This window comes from Gracilinanus agilis, chromosome 1, assembly GCF_016433145.1.
Source record: "Gracilinanus agilis isolate LMUSP501 chromosome 1, AgileGrace, whole genome shotgun sequence".
NCBI classification, from domain to species: domain Eukaryota; kingdom Metazoa; phylum Chordata; class Mammalia; order Didelphimorphia; family Didelphidae; genus Gracilinanus; species Gracilinanus agilis.
Window position 1 is genome coordinate 221,796,599 of NC_058130.1, and position 20,338 is coordinate 221,816,936.

Genomic DNA, 20,338 nt, shown 5'->3' on the forward strand with positions numbered 1-20,338 from the left:
TAGGATCCTGGGGTTACAAAGACAAAAATGAAATAATCCCTGAGGATTTGACATAGAAAAGCTCTTGGACTCACGTTTGCTGAAGAATGTGCTGACCATGAAGCTGAAGTTTATAGAAGCAAGGGTAAAACACATCAGAAAAACAAACATCAAAAATTTATCACTGAAGCGGATAACTGGCAGGTATGTAATCTATCACAAAACATCCAATAAATTATTTCAGTTACATTAAAAGAAGAGAAAAATAGGGAAGAAATAGATAATGTCCTTAAACATTGCAATACTACAACCTAAACTATCCACTGACTGAAGCTCAAATAAAGGTAATGTAAACTACACTTCTCACCCCTTGGGAAAGGTCAAGAGGCCTTCCCGATCTCTATAAACATAAGGACTATTTCCCAAGAGACTAAGTGTATGCTTTCAATCAGTCTCAGAACATCATTCATCCAATAATCTCAGTACAATCTACTTATAACATCAGGATATTCTTCCAAAAGTTCCTTTATTGTATTCTCACATCATCTCCCTCAACTGCAAACCCTGGTTGAGGTGGGGGTAGGAAAAGTGTAATTGCTGTATGTATCTTCAAAGTCTTCTTCTCCTGGTATCCTCCAGAGGTAAATGCTTAGTTATACCATCACCATCTTGACAATGCAACAATTGCTTTATGTAATATCTTGGGCTTAATTGATGTTCTATTTGATGGTATATTATCTCTTCAATAATAGAATGTCCTCCCTCTAAATTCCTTTTAAACTTCAACTATATTAAAACACACATCTCAAACACTTGCCTTGGAAAAGAGGATCAACATTTGGAAAAATATGATGAGAAGAAAACGCATGAGGAATGTGAAAAAATGGGCACTCCAAAGCAAAAAATTACTAAGACCCATCATGCGAAGGTATTCCTGTTAGGAATCAGAAAAAAAAAAAAGCAAGTAATACATAATCAAGCATTTTAATCTGATGACATAATAAACTATTAAATAAAACTTTGAAGGACTTAATTGAAAGTTTCTTTAGCTCTTACATCAGCTCTTCCTCAGGAAGAATGTGAAAAATGTGACTATAGAGCAGTGATGGCAAACTTTTTAGAGACAGAGTGCCATGCCCCTCCCCCCAAGACCACGTGCCATGCCCCCTCCATATGTTGGGTATGCCCCACTCCCTGTACCCCACACAGAGAAGGGAGAAAGTGCTCCCATTGGGCTGCTGGTCAGAGGGGCAGGTGATGTGAAAAAAATGTCATCAGGCACAGTGAAGAGGGAGAGGGAGACAGTTCTGCTCAAGTCCATCTGCCTTTCTAGTAATGAACTCTGGGCATGAGGGGTGGGGGAGGGAAGGTGGCCAAGAGCCTACAGAGAGAGCTCTGCATGTCATCTTTGGCACCCATGCCATAGGTTTGCCATCCCTGCTATAGAGTCTATTTTTATTCCCAATTGCTACTCTTTAAGAAAATACTAAAACTGAGCCATAACTGGAAAAAGATAACAAGGTTCATAATGAGATTAAACCCATAAACATTCTTTTGATATTATTCATAATAAAAACATCTAGTGGTTCATATTATAACAAACATTATCTAGTATAGGGTGATTAAGCATATTGTAGTAATAATTTGCAAGGCCAAAAGTTAGAATAAAAAGAATGCTTCTTGCTTTTAGATTGGCCATGAGAAAGCAATATGTTATATAATATTCTTAATTATGCTATAGTGTTCTGAATATGTCTACATATACATGTATTATAATTCTATGGGTCTTTGATTATATAAGTTATTATTTTGGTTATAAAACATAATTTTTTTGGTTCTTTGCATACTGTCCTTTGAGGCTGGTAAGGAAAGGGATGTCTATTTAGCCAATGAATGAAAACAAATAAAAATCAAGTTTGCAATGTATTAAGAGGCTGCTTTATCATCCAAAGAGGAAAAAGTTGGGATAAATGGGTAATTCTCTGACAAGAAAATAGTATTTATCTTTGGATCAATGCTACAACTGATCTACATAACATGTTTTCATAAATTATCTGGGTAATGGAGCCCACAGTAAAATCTCATAGTTTTCAAGTCACATTAAGCTCTTCCAAGAAAATAGGTCAAATTTCGAAGATAAATTAATCTAGTCCCTTTTTTTGACAGAATAAAAGTCTTTTCGGAAATATAATAAATATAGCATACTTAAGCTTCTGCAAAACAAGTTTTTTAGGCTTGTGGACAAGATAAAGAAATATGTTTTGGTGGACCTGGAATTGGTTCAATGATCAAAACAAAAGACTATTCATTTTAATGTGTAAATGTTAAAGCTTCTAGAAGTATGCCTAGGGACCTATATTTGGTCCTAAGCTCTTCAAAATTTTCATCTATTATTTAAACAAAGACATAGGTGACATAAAGCAATAAAGAACTACTAATGTGTGATTTGGTTAACACAATGAGAATTTTTTAATGTCTTTCATTTCTTTTCATTTCAAAACAAAAGCTAAACCAAATAAGGTGAAATTTTTAATAGATTAATATAAAATGCTACAATTATTTTCAAAAAATCAGTTTCAAAATGAAGGAGGAAAAGATATAACTAGATAACAGCACCTACATATAGGGTCTATGGGTTCTTGTGGACAGCAACTAATTAGGAACTGAATGTGTGACATGGTAGCCAAAAAAGCAATAGCTATCTACAACTTGACTGAAAGTCATAGTACCCAGGGCAAGGTAAGTATAGTGATAATAAACTGTATTCTGGTAAGCTCATATTTGGAATACTGTATTCAGTTCTGGAAACGATACTTCATGAAAGACAGATAATTTGGAGATTATCTAGAAAAGGGTAACCAAGATGATAAAGGGACTAAATAATATGCCATACAAGAATGGATTGGGTGGTACAGCTAAGTGGCTTAGTGGATTGAGAGCCAGACCTAGAGATGAGAGGTCCTGGGTTCAAATCTGACCTCAGACACTTCCTAGCTGTGTGACTCTGGGCAAGTCACTTAACCCCCATTGCCTAGCCCTTACCACTCTTCTGCCTTGGAACCAACACACAATATTAATTCTAAGAAAGAAGGTAAGGGTTTAAAAAAAAAGGATGGCTTGAGGGAAGTGGGTACATTTAACTTTAAGAAGGAAAGACTTAAGGAAGAAACTATAATCTTTAAGTATTTGAAAGGCTTGTGAAAGACAACCTCATGTTGCTCCAATTGACCCCAGAGAATAGAAGGAGGAGCAACAGGTGGAAGCTGCAGAGGCAGATTTTGGTTTGCTATAAGAACACTTTCTAACAATAAGACTTATGTGAAAATGTGCACGGAGGATAGTATGTTTCAACCTACTGTGTTCTTCAAGCAGAGAATGTTATGATATTTATTGGAGATGTAGGAATTCTAAGGCAGTTATGAGGTGGATTAGATGACCCATGGAGTCCCCTCCAAATCCCACAGTATTCCAACCTATGAGGTGTTTTAAACCCACCACAAATGGAGGCTTACCTTGGACTTATTTTCTTTTTCTGACACAATGAAACGGATGGCACTAAGTACAGGAGAGGAGAAAACTAATAAAATTATTAAGGGAAGAAACACATTTAACAAAACGAGGAAGTTGTCAGTTTTGAAACTTGGGGCTGGAAATCTCATGATCAAAACAGAAGAGCTGATATTAGACTTGTCTTTCCCAGTATTTCTTCTATGGTACTGTATAATAGCGTGATCAACAGCATACTGTATACTCAGGAAACCTTCAAGGTAATACTCTGAATGAGAAATAATAATAAAATCTCAATCAATATACTGTTTTACATTTTACAAAATATTTTCATATGCATTCTCTCATATGATATTCTCAACAACCTTGAGAAGTATTGGCAGGATGTTGGTAATTATTTCTACTTTACAAATGAGGAAATGGGATCAGAGAGATTAGGTGAATTGTCTTAAACTCTATAATTACACAACCCTTTTAAAGATTAAGGTCTATAGCTATATTTAAACTTATTTACCCTAGTTATTAAACTTTAAATTCAGTGACAAGCTAAAAAAACAGGGCCGAGACACAAAGCAGACAACATATAAGACAGATCAATACTTTCCATTCCCAGAATAGGAAGAACTAAGATAGATATAAAGGCCATCTCTATAGTTAAAATCCCCACAGTGTTCAGTGTCCTATCTAGGAAGGATTCAGTGATATTTAAAGCGAACAAAGAATCAATGGCATTCTGAATAGTTTTCCTAAGATGAAGGTGGAAGGTAGAAGGTCAAAGCACTTAGTACCAAAAAGGGGCTTCTAATAAGTACAGTCCATGATAATCAAGCTAAGAATTTAAAACCCATCTATGCAAAAAATAACAAAACTGCCCAGTTCTTTTAGAACCAAAGGCAAAGTAAAACTAGGAAAAAATCCAACGGTCACTTCCTGAATGTCAAAGTCAAAATCCAGAGCTTCTATGTTAAAGAAAAAAATAACACAAGTGTTCAGAAAGCATTCAAGTACCAAGAAACCAGAGTCAAGATGACACAAGACTATACTGCAACTATTTTAAAGAAGAGAGAACATTCTAAATTCCAAAAGGAGGAGGTAGGAAATATTATAACCAAAAATAACATACCCTACAAAACTCAGTATAATCCCACAAGAAAGGCTGAGTGACAGAGGAATGTACCTTTAATTGAATGGTGGAGCCTGTGGTTTTATCAGTATAGGAAACTTCCTCTACCAAATGCAGATCAGTAGCTTCCACTGAAATTGTTGTCAGAGAGACCAATTGCTACACTGCCTGCTGCACAATCCAGTTGAGCTAGCCTCAACTAGGAGAATGTAGGTCAACCAAGTAATATTCCCTGGAGTTTGCCCAGCAATAATAATATCCACTGCAGTTTTTAAGAACTACGTTTCATTGGTCAGACACTATTATTCCTATATCTACAACCCACCACCACTTGTTTCTTTCCCTGTCCCTTCAATACTCAATTACTGACCACTTAGGAACAAAATATCTCCAACTCCATACTCCCATGCTCATCGCTCTCGACCTAATCCCATCTATTTCACACTCTGACTCTGTCCACCCACTACCACTTCCACTGTGCACTCTGGAATTCTCATTCCAGAGAAATTATTCCCCTTTGTCAAAGATCTATTTCTTTCATATTGCTTTCCAGTACTTACTCTCACCAAGACCTAGATTACCCTAGAAAATACTGGCCCAAGAGGGGAAGGTGGATTACTCCTTGTTCCCTAAGGCCACAATCAAATTCTTTTGCTGTCATTGCTCAAAAACCTTTCCTCCAGGGTCAGCTGGGTAGCTCAGTGGATTGAGAGCCAGGCCTAGAGACAGGAGGTCCTAGGTTCAAATCCGGCCTCAGACACTTCCCAGCTGTGTGACCCTGGGCAAGTCACTTGACCCCCATTGCCTACCCTTGCCAATCTTCCACCTATAAGTCAATACACAGAAGTTAAGGGTTTAAAATTAAAAAAAAAAATTTTTAAAAAACCAAACCTTTCCTCCTTTGAAGTTCGGAGTATAAAATTTAACACATTCACAGGATTACAAACTTAGAGTTGGAAGAGATCTAATAAAATATCAGTCTAGCCCCTTAATTTTATAGATGAGGAAAGTTAAGAACAGAAAGACTAAGTGATTTGCCTCATAATATTTAAAGTAGGATTAAAACTCAGCTCTTCCTGATTGGCAATCCAGCACTTTACCTTCCCTGTCAGCTAGATGCTTCTTAAAGAATTAGTCCCCAATGTAAGACATGGGCCCACATCACTAAAATTATGGGGATATCTTCTAATAGGGACAGAGTCAAGATGGCAGAGGAAAGTCAGATTCTTCCAATACAGTCTCTCCAAAGCATCCTTAAAAATGTATCAAGTCAAAATTCTAGGCTGGAAAGTTAATTAAGTCAAAGTAAGTCATTTTTTCTATCTCAGAGCAGCTTCAGAAGGCAGAAAGAGAGGATTACAGATAAGGAACACATAGCATAGCAGAAAAGGTACCAGTGATGGTAGCAATATCTAGCAATGGCAGAGACAGAATCAGCAGCAGAAAGGTGCAACCCAATTTCCATGAAGAGTAGAAGATTGATGTCTGGTAAGAGATCCCAGTGGATCTGTACTAGAAATGGGAGCACAAATAGGCAGCTCTATTGCCTATTACCCAGTTCCATATCACAGTGTCAGGGCAGAGAAAGGATTGATCATGGCTACAAGGGAGCAAGGGTCATTCCACAGACTAGGAAGGGACTAACCAGGCCTCTTCCCAATTATATTCCTTTATAATTACTGAAAATGTAGAAGCTTCCATTGATCTGTGAAAGCAGCATAAAGACATAAAAGACAAATGGTCAAACCAGGCATCTCTCCACCCTGAGAGGTGAGCAAAGCCCATCTCTAATATAAAATGCAAATCATGAAATAGGCTGGAAAAATAAGCAAATGACATGAAAAGAACCTATCCATAAAAGGCTTCTGTGGGACAAGCTCAAGTAAGGGGTTGAAAAAGCTAGATGTAGAATTCTCTGAGCAGCTGCCAGCAGCCAGCAACTCAGTGGGCTGCTCTGGCAAAATCAAGCCTCTGTCAACATTCTGTTTGGATTACTCTCTAACCTCATCCTGGGTTTTCGTGCCTAAAGCAAGAGAATGGGTTTGGACTTGGGATTTGACTCATCCAGGGTTACAAATGATACTCCTGCCCAGGGGTTGGCAACGTATGGCTCTCGAAAAAGGAAGCCATAAAGTCAATTTTTTTTCAGGCACTGTTACAGGAGCACACACTGTGAGCACTGTATGACTCTCACAAAATTACATTTTTAAAAATGTAGCATTTATGGCTCTCACGGCCAAAAAGGTTGCCGACCCCTGCTCCTGCCTGAATACTTTGTAAATCCCTGTCACTTTGCTCTTTATCCAAGCTAACCTGTTGTTTTAAACTTGGAATAAAGAGAGGAGCCTGAGATTCTGATGACTCCAACCAAGATGGCAAAGCTTCTGGAGGCAAACTGTTGCAGATCCTTGGACGGTCCCTATGCTTCTCACCCAAGCCTTTTGTGGTAGAATGAGAAAGCAGACCCCTTTTATAGTCATCCTCAATTGTCCCATAAATCTCTTTGCACATTTGCAATATGTCCTCCCATTCTTGGTCTTCTGCCACAGAAATATCATTGTATTGTGTGCAGCTTGCTAGAGACATATGCTCTCCCGTGCCCAGTCTTTTGAGAATCATCTAGTACACCCAGATTAGTTATACACACATCCCTGTCATTGCCATTAGTCCTTTTTGATTCAGAAACTTCAGTTCATAAGGACTTTGGAATCACACCCTGGGCCAAATATTTCTCCATTTGATCAAGATATGGAGACTGGCTGTACTTCTTGCATGCATGAAAACAAAGCATATCAGGTGTGGATCTTTAATATGCAAGTCTGTACTTGGCTTTAATATTTCAATTTCAGTCCTTTTCATAATTTGAAAAACAAGCTGCTTGCATGTTCACATAACCTAACAATTTCTAAAATATCTACCTCATATGAATGTAAGCTTTTCTTAATAACTTTGCTGCACAGAAGCTCTATTTATATTCATGTCACTACGGTGGAAAAAAAAACTATCCTATCCTATCTTAAAGTTTATTTAAAGTTAGTATAATCCTACTTATAGTGTTTTTAGTGTTCTCTGAGAATACTCAGAGGGTCACGGCTTGCTCTTTTGCTGTAGGAGGGGAGGGTTTGGAAGGGGTATTGACGAGGTAAGTTTACACTCAAAAAAAATCTTTAGTAGTAGTATTTAAAATCATAGGAATTCTCTTTTCAAAAATATGTGGATTCCCATACAAAAAGGTGAATAATGGAATCCTTTTTCCAATAAACAATGAAATTGATTTGTGGTCAGAAGACCAGTTTCTGTTCATCAGCCAATGTTTATTTTCTTAACTCATGCTGCTGTGAGAAGGGAGGGAGAGCTGGGAAGCAAGGTTAGGAAGAGCTCCAGCCTCTGAGGTTTTTTTTTTAAACAATTCATATTAGTATGTAAGCAGTTAATCCAATTATCGTTGTCCATAAATCACTGCATTACTAATTTAGTTTAGCTCCAACATATTAACTTGTTTCTATAAAGGAAGCATGTTCTTTTATTCTGAACAGTTTAAACTTCTATATAAAAACCTTATATGAAAAATCTTGAAAAAAGAAACCCTGAATTTTCATAGGGATTGTTTCCATTTATCTTAATTGCCTCACGTTTGTTCAAAACTTCCTTCTACATACACATATACACAATTTTCTTAAAAATCCTATTAACTCTTTAACTTTAGTTGCAATATATACTGGATCAAAATTTATTCAAGCTGCCAACTAACATTTCAGGGCTTTTAAGTTATATCTCTAAAGTTCATGTAAGATAGCTGGTAACTTTTGCCTGTTTAAAATGTTTCTCCAAAATCTCTGAGGCATATAATGAAGGAATAGTCATCTTTAAACCTTATCATATGATAGTTATCAACTTTATAGTCATTCTTTTTTTTTTACTGTCTTGCTGTTTCAGTCCCTAAATATTAATATAAAATAATTATAAGCACTTTGTTCTCCTTCCTGTGTGTGAGGAAGGGGTTAATAACTCTGTAAAGTTCCAAGGCCAAAGCAGTTTATCTCAATGTTGTGCGGCTTGTGATATCTTTATATGCTCTTTTAACACTTTAAATTACTATACTTATAAAATCTGCATGTTTTTTAAAACCCTGATAATAAAATCACTCCCAATGGATATTAATTAAAACTCAACAACTGTCAAATTGACTTTGATTAGTCCTTTAACAATGTTTCCTTCACATCACCATTGTTCAAATAAGCTTAGTCTCAAAGCATTTACTCTTTTTCCTTTTCTTATACCTCAAAACATTTCTACCTACCTGAATAATTTTTTCCTTTCATTCTTTATACCTTTTTTCCACTGTCTATTTCTCTCACCTCATCTGGCTTCTCCTCTTTCAGAAATAGAGGAGAGGTAACTATACCTAACTGTCTATAATTAATACTTAGTCTTATTTGATTCCTGAACTGGTCAAATTGCCCTTTCCATCTGCATTATACATATACATAATTTGCATAAAAATTAAATTTCTTTATAGTACAAATTCATATCTACTTTGTGTTCACACACTACTACATTTTAACAAGTTGCATTTGAATACATGTGAATTCCTTCTTATTCATAGCATATATTTTTAAAACAATTTACATATCTGTCAATGGGAAATTTGGATATCTCAATTTTACCCTTGCCCTTTGGAGAAAACTCAGTACTAGGCACACTTGTTTTGGTTTGGCCTATTTTCTTTAAAACTTTTTGGGAACGCTAGTGCAGATGGGATCTGTGGACATAATAAAATGTTGAATGCCTTTGTTTTAGAGCAGGGGTCAGCAACCATTTTGGCCGTGAGAGCCATAAACGCCACATTTTTTAAAATGTAATTTCATGAGAGCCGTACAGTGCTCACAGTGCGTGCTCCTGAAATAGCGCCTGAAAAAAAATTGACTTTATAGCTCCTGCAGAAAGAGCCATATCTGGCCCTCAAAAGAGCCAGATATGGCTCCAGAGCTTCTCTAAAGTTCTCTCAGGAAGCCCAGCTCTTTGTTGGACCCTTTCCTTTTGTAAATTGTTGTAGCTGACCACTCCCTGATCCCCTGAGGCTAGCTGCATACCTCTGCAGCCTTGCCTTACCAAGTTCTCCAGAGGGTATGAGACGCCCAAGTTCTGTTCCTCTTTGGAGAAGGCATCTATCCTGGTGTCCCGCCCACCCCACCCCCCCATACGTCCTCCAGAGTCCCCAGGGTGTAGGTCCTGTGTAGATTTTGGCACTGGGCTCTGTGTGGTTGGCTGAATATTGGACTTATCCCTATCCTGATTAAAGACTTAGGTTTTTCTGACTACTTTGGTAGTTCTGAGTTATTTCCAAGTTAACATATCCCAGGCAAGTACAACACTGTTTAGAAATTCCATTTTTTGCAATAAATCAAATTTTTTTAACTTTTTATTTAATCAATTTTGAACATTTTCCCATGGTTACAGGATTCATGCTCTATCCCTCCCCTCCTACCACCCCCTCCCATAGCCAATGCACAATTCCACTGGGTTTCACATGTGTCATTGAACAAAACCCAATTACATATTATTGATATTTGCACTACAGGGCTCATTTTGAGTCAATATCCCCAATTATATCCCCATCTACCCATGTGATCAGTCAATTGTTTTTCTTCTGTGTTTCTACTCACAAAGTTCTTCCTCTGAATGTGGATAGCTTTCTTTCTCATAAGTCCCTCATAGTTGTCCTGTATCATTGCATTGTTTCTAGTAAAGTCCATTAAATTCGATTTTACCAGTATATCAGTCTCTGTGTATAAGGTTCTCTTGGTTCTGCTCCTTTCACTCTGCATCAATTCCTGGAGGTCATTCCAGTTCACATGGAATTCTTCCAGTTCATTATTCCTTTCAGCACAATAGCATTCCATCACCAATAGATACCACAATTTGTTCAGTCATTCCCCAATTAAAGGGCATACCCTCATTTTCCAGTTTTTTTGCCACCACTGAGAGCACAGCTATAAATATTTTTGGACATGTCTTTTTCCTTATGATATCTTTGAGGTATAAACCCAGCAGTGGTATGGCTGGATCAAAGGGCAGGCAGTCTTTTAGTGCTCTTTGGGCATAGTTCCAAATTGCCATCCAGAATGGTTGGATCAATTCATAACTCCACCAGTTATGCATTAATGTCCCAATTTTGCCACATCCTCTCCAACATTTATTACTTTCTTTTGCTGTCATTTTAGCCAATCTGCTAGGTATGAGGTGGTACCTCAGAGTTGTTTTGATTAGCATTTCTCTATTTATTAGAGATTTAGAGCACTTTTTATGTGCTTATTGATAGTTTTGATTTCTTTATCTGAAAATTGCCTATTCATGTCCCTTAACCATTTATCAATTGATCAATTGGGGAATGTTTTGATTTTTTGTACAATTGACTTAGCTCCTTATAAATTTGAGTAATTAGACCTTCATCAGAGGTTTTTGTTATAAAGATTTTTTAGCAATTTGTTGCTTCCCTTCTAATTCAATATACCAAATTGTGGGAAACCAATAAGAGAATAGATAAAAATCTGAGACTCCTCTTTTGACCCCTTTTGTGATCCTTGTAATTTCCTGTTGAAAAATATTATGGCCTTATTATAAAGCTTTAAGTTCCTAGCTAACCAGAAGTTAAATGGTTAACACTCTCCCCCTTTGGCAAGGAATGCAGCTGCCTGATATAGCCAAGGCCAAAACCTTAGTGGGGGCAATTCAACCCTGAGAGGGATATTCCCCAACTTGGTTTTTTGAGAAGAACTCAGTCAAAATTCAGCCTTGGCCTTATTCTATTCTGAAGCCAATGTTTTGTGTTTTGATATGACATAATTTATAACTTCTGCGCATCTGCAAAGTTTCGGGGGGTTCTTTTTGTGTGAAATGAGTCTTGAAATATATATAATAAACTCCATGCTCCAGGAGACAGAGCTGGAAGCATGAGGTGAAAGATGTTCAGTGTCCTGTTATTTCCTTATCAACTAAACTGTCCTTATCAGATTATCAGAGATGATAAATAGATCTCAACACCAAATTCTTAATAGCTGTGTTAATTCACATTTTAGAGATCACCAAATTTAAACACTTTATCTCCCAATGCCATCATATTTTCTTGCTATGCTACATGCATTAAAATAACATCTCATTTCAAAATCCAAAATTTAAATACTAGAGAATCTCCACATTACAACCTTTTCCTAACTGAATTTTGTACTTTTAGATTTTATGTTTACTAAGTAGCCGGTACAGCTTTTTGCCTCCATAAAATAAAAATTTCCTGTGTCAGGCTATTAATTACATTCAAACAATTCTCAAATTCACTGAAATCATTATGCATTACTAGTCCTAATGATAATAAACAATTCTCTAGCTATAGGTTTTGTGCAGAATTAAATTTAGCTAAAATTTCACATTTAATTTACATAACTATCACCATAAATGAAATTCCACTATATCATATTACATATCAAAATCATTAGCAATTCTCCAAAGTTACATATATCAACCTTTAAGATTAAATCCAAGTGAAAGTCAAATTATGGGATAAAATCTCCCTTTGTTCATTCTTGACTTTCCTCCCTCCTTAGCAACCTACTGTTTGATAAACCCAATGATCCCAGGTTTTGGAATAAGAACAAAAATTTCTGAGAAATTAGAATTCAATGTTATTATACTAATTAATGAACTCCACTATTGATAATAATGGTCTAATTGTATAAATTCAAAGTCTTTCTGTATTTTTAAGATAAATTACACAAAAGTCATTTTATGTTACTTCATGGTGAAAACAAATAGTATTGGCAGGTAATAAAATAACTTGTATGGCAGAAGCTAGGTATATACCAATATCTCACACTATATACGAAGATAAGGTAAAAATGTATATATGATTTAGATATAAAGAATGATACCCCTCACTAAATTAGGAGAATACATAATAGTTTACCTGGCAGATGTTTGGAGACAGGAAGAGGAGTTAGAGAGTATTATAAGTATTATAAGACATGAATGATTTTGATTTTATTTAATTAAAAGGCTTTTGTACAAATAAAACTAAGATAACCAAGATTAGAAGGAAAACAACAACAGTGACCAATATGAAAGTGTGTTTTGCATGACAATAAAAATAATTTTTTTAAATCTACATACTTGCTGTTTCTGATATAATATAAGCTTCTTAAGAGTAGGAATTATTTTGTTTTTTATATATACATCTAGAAGTATATCATATGATAGGTAATTAATAAATGCTTGTTGATTGATATTCACTGGTTGGTAAAACAATTAAATATTTAAAGGGATAGACGAACAAAATAGGAAAGAAATACACAGCAACACTCTATATTTGGGATCCCTAATGAGCCACTTTCAGCTCCAGAAAATTTTAATAGAAAGATAAACAAGACAGAGGATAAGAATCTGAAAAGAATTTTAGAAAAGCTGGACATGACAGACCACTGGAATTTATTGAAAATCAACTGAAAAGAGGATTCCGGGTAAAGATGGCGGCAGAGTAAAAAGCAGCTGCTTAACCTCTCCTAACCAAAACATATAGGACTCCTCAAGGGGACACAAAAACAAATCCAGCCAAACAAAGGGACCCCACAACAGGTCTCAGCATAAAAGGTACATGGGTTCGGGGCATTTCCAGGCTACAAAGAGGTAAAACAGCTCTCACTAAAACATGAGCTGAGCAACCCCCACACCCTCCCATACCACCTACAGTACCAAAACTAGCGCACAAGAGCTAGAGCAAGTTTGGGGCACCCATAAAGTCACTGGCAGCTCCAGGGCCTGCTCCTGAGAGCAGCAAGACTTAAGACCCCAAGAGGCTAAAGAAAGCACGGACTTTGAACACAGACCTTAGGCGCAGATGCGGGTGAAGGTGAGGATGCAGTCTCAGACAAGGATCTTGAGCGCAGGCTTGGACCATGAGTGGGGACCCTGTGCAGACAGGTGCAGGACAGTGGAAGCAGCTCCTTGAGACTGTTAATGGAACCTTGGGCAGAGGAGCAAGCAAGGGGACCACCAAGAGGCTTGACCTTGAGAACAACCAGACCTGAGACCTCAGGAGCCTAAAGAGCACAGATAGACCCTGAGTATGAGGATAAAGCTAAGAAGGCTCAGGGCTAACAATGGCAAGCCAAAATCAGGAACCCCAGAAGAGAAAGATTATCAAGAAGAAATCTTTAACACTCAACATCTTTGACACAAAGACAATCCAGACAACAGAGCAAACAGGAGAGGAGAACAAACAAGTAACCATATCCAACCCTTCCCAAAATAATGAAAACTGGTCACAAGCTATTGAAGAGTTCAAATCTGAGATGATGAGAAAGATGGAAGAGATTTGGTAAGAAAATAACAGTTTAAAAGGCAGAATTTCACAATTGGAAAGTGAGGCAAGTCAATTGAAAATCAGAAATGACCAGATTGAAAAGGAAAACCAAAAGATTATGACCGAAAACCAGTCCCTAAAGGCTAGAATTGAGCAATTAGAAGCTAATGATCTCTCAAGACAGCAAGAACAAATAAAACAAAGTCAAAAGACTGATAAAATAGAAGGAAACGTGAAATATCTCAATGAGCAAGTGACAGACCAAAAAAACAGGTCTAGAAGACAATCTGAGAATCATTGGTCTTCCCGAAAAAGCAGAAATTAATAGAAATTTGGACTCCGTACTAAAAGAAATTATTCAGCAAAACTGCCCTGAAGTTTTACAACAAGAGACCATTATAGACAGTGAAAGGATCCATAGATCACCCTCTACACTAGACCCTGAAAAGACAACCCCCAGGAATATAATAGCTAAATTCAAGAGCTTCCAAGTAAAAGAAAAAAATCTTACAAGAAGCCAGAAAGAGACAATTCAAATATCAAGGAGCACCAATCAGGATCACACAGGATCTGGAAGCCTCCACACTAAAAGACTGCAAGGCTTGTAATATGATATTCAGAAAGGCAAGAGAACTGGTGTCTACAACCACAGATCACCTACCCATCAAAACTAACTATATACTTCTAGGGGAAAGTTTGGGCATTCAAAAAGATAGAAGATTTCCAAGTATTTGCACATAAAAGACAAGGACTAAATGGAAAGCTCGATATCCAACCACAAAAATCAAGAGAAACATGAAAAGATAAATAAGAAACAGAGGGGAAAGAAAGAAAACTCATATTTTTTAAATTTGTCTCTTTAAGGGCTTCAATAAGGTCTAATTATTTGTATTCCTGTGTGGAGAAATGTTATGTATAATTCTCTGTAGTGAACTCTGTTCAACATTATTGCATTCACTATTATAGTAATCAGAAGAATTATTCATAGGGAGAGGTTGGTATACTAAATGGTCTAAGATGATATGGGGGGTGGGAAAGAGTGGGGTGAATAGTAGAGGACACCAAGAGAAACTTGAATAAATAAGAAAAATAGGATATTCTATTACACACAAAGAGGGCATGGGAAGGGGAAAGAATGAATACTATTATAAGAAAGAGAGGAAGAGAGCATTAAGAGGTAATATTTAAACCTTACTCTCAGTGTAATTATCCCTGAGAGGGAAGAGTAGTTACATCCACTAGGATATAAAACTCTATCTAACCCTACTGAGAAAGTCAGAAGTGATAAACCAAGGGGAGCAGGGGAGTGGGGAGGTCAAAAAAGGGAGGGGAGAAGAAGAGGGAGAGAATTCATTAGGCATTAAAAATAAAAAAAGGGGAATAATAAGGGAGGGGGTAGAAAGGGAAGTTAATCAAGGGAGGAACAAGGGTTACTGGCTTAAAGCAAACCATTGGTTTAAAAGGAAATAGTGTAAGAAGAAGGGGTAGAACTAGGAGAGGATACCAAAATGTCAGTGAATATATAACTGATAATTAAACTCTGAATGTGAATGGGATGAACTTACCCATAAAATGGAAGCAAATAGCAGAGTGGATTAGAAACCAAAATCCTACCTAATGTCTACAAGAAACACATATGAGGCGGGTGGACATACACAAGTTTAAGATTCAGGGCTTGAGCAAAATCTTTTGGGCTTAAAATGAGAAAAAGAAGGCAGGAGGAGAGATCATGATTTCTGACAAAGCCGAAGTAAAAATAGATATGATTAAAAAAGACAGGGAATGTAATTACATCCTGATTAAAAGCAGTATATACAATGAGGAAATAACAGTGTTCAATATGTATGCACCAAGTGGCATAGCACCCAAATTCATAAAGGAGAAACTGGCAGAGCTCAAGAAGGAAATAGATAGTAAAACCATACTTGTGGGAGATCTAAATATTCCTCTTTCAGATATAGATAAAATCAAACCAAAAAATAAATAAGAAAGAGGTAAGAGAGATGAATAAAATCCTAGAAAAATTAGATTTAATAGATATGTGGAGAAAAATAAATAGGAACAAAAAGAAATACAACTTCCTTTTAGCTGCACATGGTACATTCACAAAGATTGACCATGTAATAGGGCATAGAAACATTGCTAACAAATGCAAAAGAGCAGAAATAATAAATGTAAGCTTCTCAGACCATAATGCAATAAAAATAATAATTAGTAAGGGCACCTGGACAGGCAAATCAAAAACTAACTGGAAATTAAATAATATGATTCTCCAAAACCAATTTGTCAAAGAAGGAACCATAGAAACAATCAATAATTTCATTGAAGAAAATGACAATGATGAGACATCCTACCAAACTCTGTGGAATGCAACCAAGGCAGTACTCAGGGGGAAATGTATATCCTTGAGTGCATATATTAACAAATTAGGGAGGGCAGAGATTAACAAATTGGGCGTGCAACTTAAAAAATTAGAAAGCGAGCAAATTAAAAATCCCCAGATGGAAACTAAATTAGAAATACTAAAAATCAAGGGAGAAATTAATAAAATTGAAAGTAAAGAACTATTGAATTAATAAATACGACTAGAAGCTGGTATTTTGAAAAAACAGATAAAATAGACAAAGTACTGGTCAATCTAATAAAAAAAGGAAAGAAGAAAACCAAATTGACAGTATCAAAGATGAAAAGGGAGACCTCACCTCTAATGAAGGGGAAATTAAGGCAATCATTAAAAACTATTTTGCCCAATTATATGGCAATAAATAGAGCAATCTAGGAGATATGGATGAATATTTACAAAAATACATATTGCCTAGATTAACAGCAGAAGGAATAGAATGCCTAAAAAATCCCTTATCAGAAAAAGAAATTGAACAAGCCATCCAAGAACTCCCTAAGAAAAAATCGCCAGGGCCTGATGGATTCACAAGTGAATTCTATCAGACATTCAAAGAGCAACTAATCCCAATACTATACAAATTATTTGATATAATAAGCAAAGAAGGAGTCCTACCAAATTCCTTTTATGACACAAATATGGTACTGATTCCAAAGCCAGGCAGATCAAAAACAGAGAAAGAAAACTACAGACCAATCTCCCTAATGAACATAGATGCAAAATTTTTAAATAGAATATTAGCAAAGAGATTCCAACAAGTGATCAAGAGGATCATCCACCATGATCAGGTGGGATTTATACCAGAAATGCAAGGATGATTCAACATTAGGAAAACCATCCACATAATTGACCATATCAACAATCTAACAAACAAAAATCACATGATTATCTCAATAGTTGCTGAAAAAGCCTTTGAGAAAATACAGCATCCATTCCTATTGAAAACCTTGGAAAGTATAGAAATAGAAGGACCTTTCCTAAAAATAATAAACAGTATATACCTAAAACCATCAACAAGCATCATATGCAATGTGGATAAATTAGAAGCTTTCCCAATAAGATCAGGAGTGAAACAAGGATGCCCATTATCACCTTTATTATTCAACATAGTACTAGAAACACTAGTAGTAGCAAATAGAGAAGAAAAGGAAATTGAAGGTATCAAAATAGGCAAGGAGGAAACTAAGCTATCTCTCTTTGCAGATGATATGATGGTCTACTTAAAAAATCCTAGAGAATCAACTAAGAAGCTTGTAGAAATAATCAACAACTTTAGCAAAGTTGCAGGATACATAAATCATCAGTATTTCTATATATCTCCAACATATCACAGCAGCAAGAGGTAGAAAGAGAAAGACCATTTAAAATCACCCTAGACAATATAAAATACTTAGGAATCTATCTACCAAAACAAACACAGCAATTATATGAAAACAACTACAAAATACTTTCCAAACAAATAAAACTAGATCTAAAAAATTGGAAAAATATTGATTGCTCATGGGTAGGATGAGCTAACATAATAAAAATGAGCATTCTACCCAAATTAATTTACCTATTTAGTGCCATACCTATCAAGCTACCAAAATACTTCTTTACTGAATTAGGAAAAACTATAACAAATTTCATTTGGAATAACAAAAGATCAAGAATATCAAGGGAAATAATGGAAAAAAAAGTGAAGGAAGGGGGCCTAGCAGTACCAGATATTAAACTATACTATAAAGCAGTGATCATCAAAACAATATGGTACTGGCTAAGAGACAGAAGGGAGGATCAGTGGAATAGACTTGGGGTTAATGACGTCAGCAAGACAGTGTATGATAAACCCAAAGAGCCCAACTTTGGGGACATGAATCCACTATTTGACAAAAACTGCTGGGAAATTTAAAACCAAGCAAGAGTTAGAGAAAATTACAAAATGTAAATTAAATGCTTTTGATTATATTGAACTAAAAAGCTTCTGTACAAAGAAAAACAATGCAGCCAAAATCAGAAGGGAAATAACAAATTGGGAAAAAAATCTTTATAACAAAAAACTCTGACAGGGGTCTAATTACTCAAATATACAAGGAGTTAAATCAATTGTATAAAAAATCAAGCCATTTCCCAAATTGATAAATGGGCAAGAGACATGAATAGGCAATTTTCAGGTAAAGAAATCAAAAATATCAATAAGCACATGAGAAAGTGTTCTAAATCTCTAATAATTAGAGAAATGCAAATCAAAACAACTCTGAGGTACCACCTCACACCTAGCAAATTGGCTAAAATGAAAGAAGGGGAGAGTAATGAATGCTGGAGGGGATGTGGCAAAACTGGGATATTAATGCATTGTTGGTGGAGTTGTGAATTGATCCATCATTCTGGCTGGCAATTTGGAACTATGCTCAAAGGGCTATAAAAGAATGCCTGCCCTTTGATCCAGCCATACCATTGTTGGGTTTGTACCCCAAAGAGATCATAGATAAACAGACTTGTATGAAAATATTTATAGCTGTGCTTTTTGTGGTGGCAAATAACTGGAAAAGGAGGGTATGTCCTTCAATTGGGGAATGGCTGAAGAAATTGTGGTATATGCTGGTGATGGAATGCTATCGTGCTGAAAGGAAAAATAAACTGGAGAAATTCCATGTGAACTGGAAAGACCTCCAGGAATTGATGCAGAGCGAAAGGAGCAGAGCTAGAAGAACATTGTACACAGAGACAATACACTGTGGTAAAATAGAATGTAATGGACTTCAGTACTAGCAGCAATGTAATGACCCAGGACAATTCTGAGGAACTTATAGAAAAGAACTCTACCCACATTCAGAGGAAGAGCTACAGGAGTGGAAACACAGAAGAAAAACAATTGCTTGAACACATGGGTTGAGTCAGACCTGATTGGGGCTGTAGGCTCGAAATGACCATACCAATACAACTATCAACAAATTGGAAATAGGTCTTGATCAATGACACATGCTAAAACCAGTGGAAATGTGCATCGGTCATAGGTGGAGGGAGTGTGGGGGGTGAAGAGGAAAGTAAGAGTATGAATCATGTAACCATGTTAACTTTTCTAAAAACTGAATATTAATAAATGTTTAAAAAAAGAATGAGATATAAATTTTTGAACATAGTTAATGTGAGAATTTTTGTCGATTTTGGATAAGCAAATTTATTATAATTTATTACATATTTATAACAAATCATATGTATTTATGTTATTGTTATATTACATATTATATTATGTTAGTATATATTTTAAAAATAAAATGAGTTAGGTGAATTAAAAAAAAAGAAAATCAACTGAAAAGAATATACATATTTCTATGCGAAATCGCAAGTTTGGTTTAATATTAGCAAAACTGCTGGCACGACAGACTATATTAATGGCAAAACGTATAAAAAACATAAGATTACCTAGATACAGAAAAGTCTTGACAAAATAGGATGCCAATTTATATTTTAAAAATTAAAAAGCATAAGAATAAACTGACCTTTCCTCAATGTGGTAAGCCGCATTGATCTAAAAGCAAAAGTCAGTATTTTATATCATCCAGAAACAATTAGAAGCCTTGAAAATAAGATTAGAAGTAATGTAAATATGCCCATTTTCACCACTATTATTTTATATAGTTCTAGAATTGCTAGATCTTTTAATAAGAGAAAAAGAAATTGAAGAAATAACCATAAAGAAGAAATAAAAAATAATTTTTGTATGTGATGTTTTATCAACTAAAATTAATTTAAATTCAAGGCAGAGCCAGGATGGTTGAAAAGAAGTAGAAATGTAAAAAGTTCTACCTCCAAATTCCTTTGGAGAAATCTAGAAAACACTAGAATGAATCCTATGGGAAAACTGAAGGAAAAATAACAATGGGTCATTTCCCCAAACCAGCTAGACCTAAAGAAACAGGAAGAAAGATCTGTGGATAGCAGGGATGGAGTCTACAGGAACACAACCACCCATGATTCATGTCATGAGACATGA

General features: G+C 35.8%; 1 protein-coding gene across 1 annotated transcript in view; it reads right to left on the reverse strand.

The window, feature by feature from the left end:
• The window catches only part of LOC123249930 (phospholipid-transporting ATPase ABCA3-like), a 306,282-nt gene that overhangs the window by 258,763 nt on the left and 27,181 nt on the right, over nucleotides 1–20,338 (reverse strand). The window contains exons 4-7 of the mRNA XM_044679017.1: nucleotides 6,290–6,314; nucleotides 3,492–3,754; nucleotides 797–913; nucleotides 75–192 (exon numbers count right to left, since the gene is read on the reverse strand). Of these exons, the coding sequence (XP_044534952.1) occupies nucleotides 75–192; nucleotides 797–913; nucleotides 3,492–3,754; nucleotides 6,290–6,314 (523 nt within the window). The remainder of the gene's footprint in view (nucleotides 1–74; nucleotides 193–796; nucleotides 914–3,491; nucleotides 3,755–6,289; nucleotides 6,315–20,338) is intronic.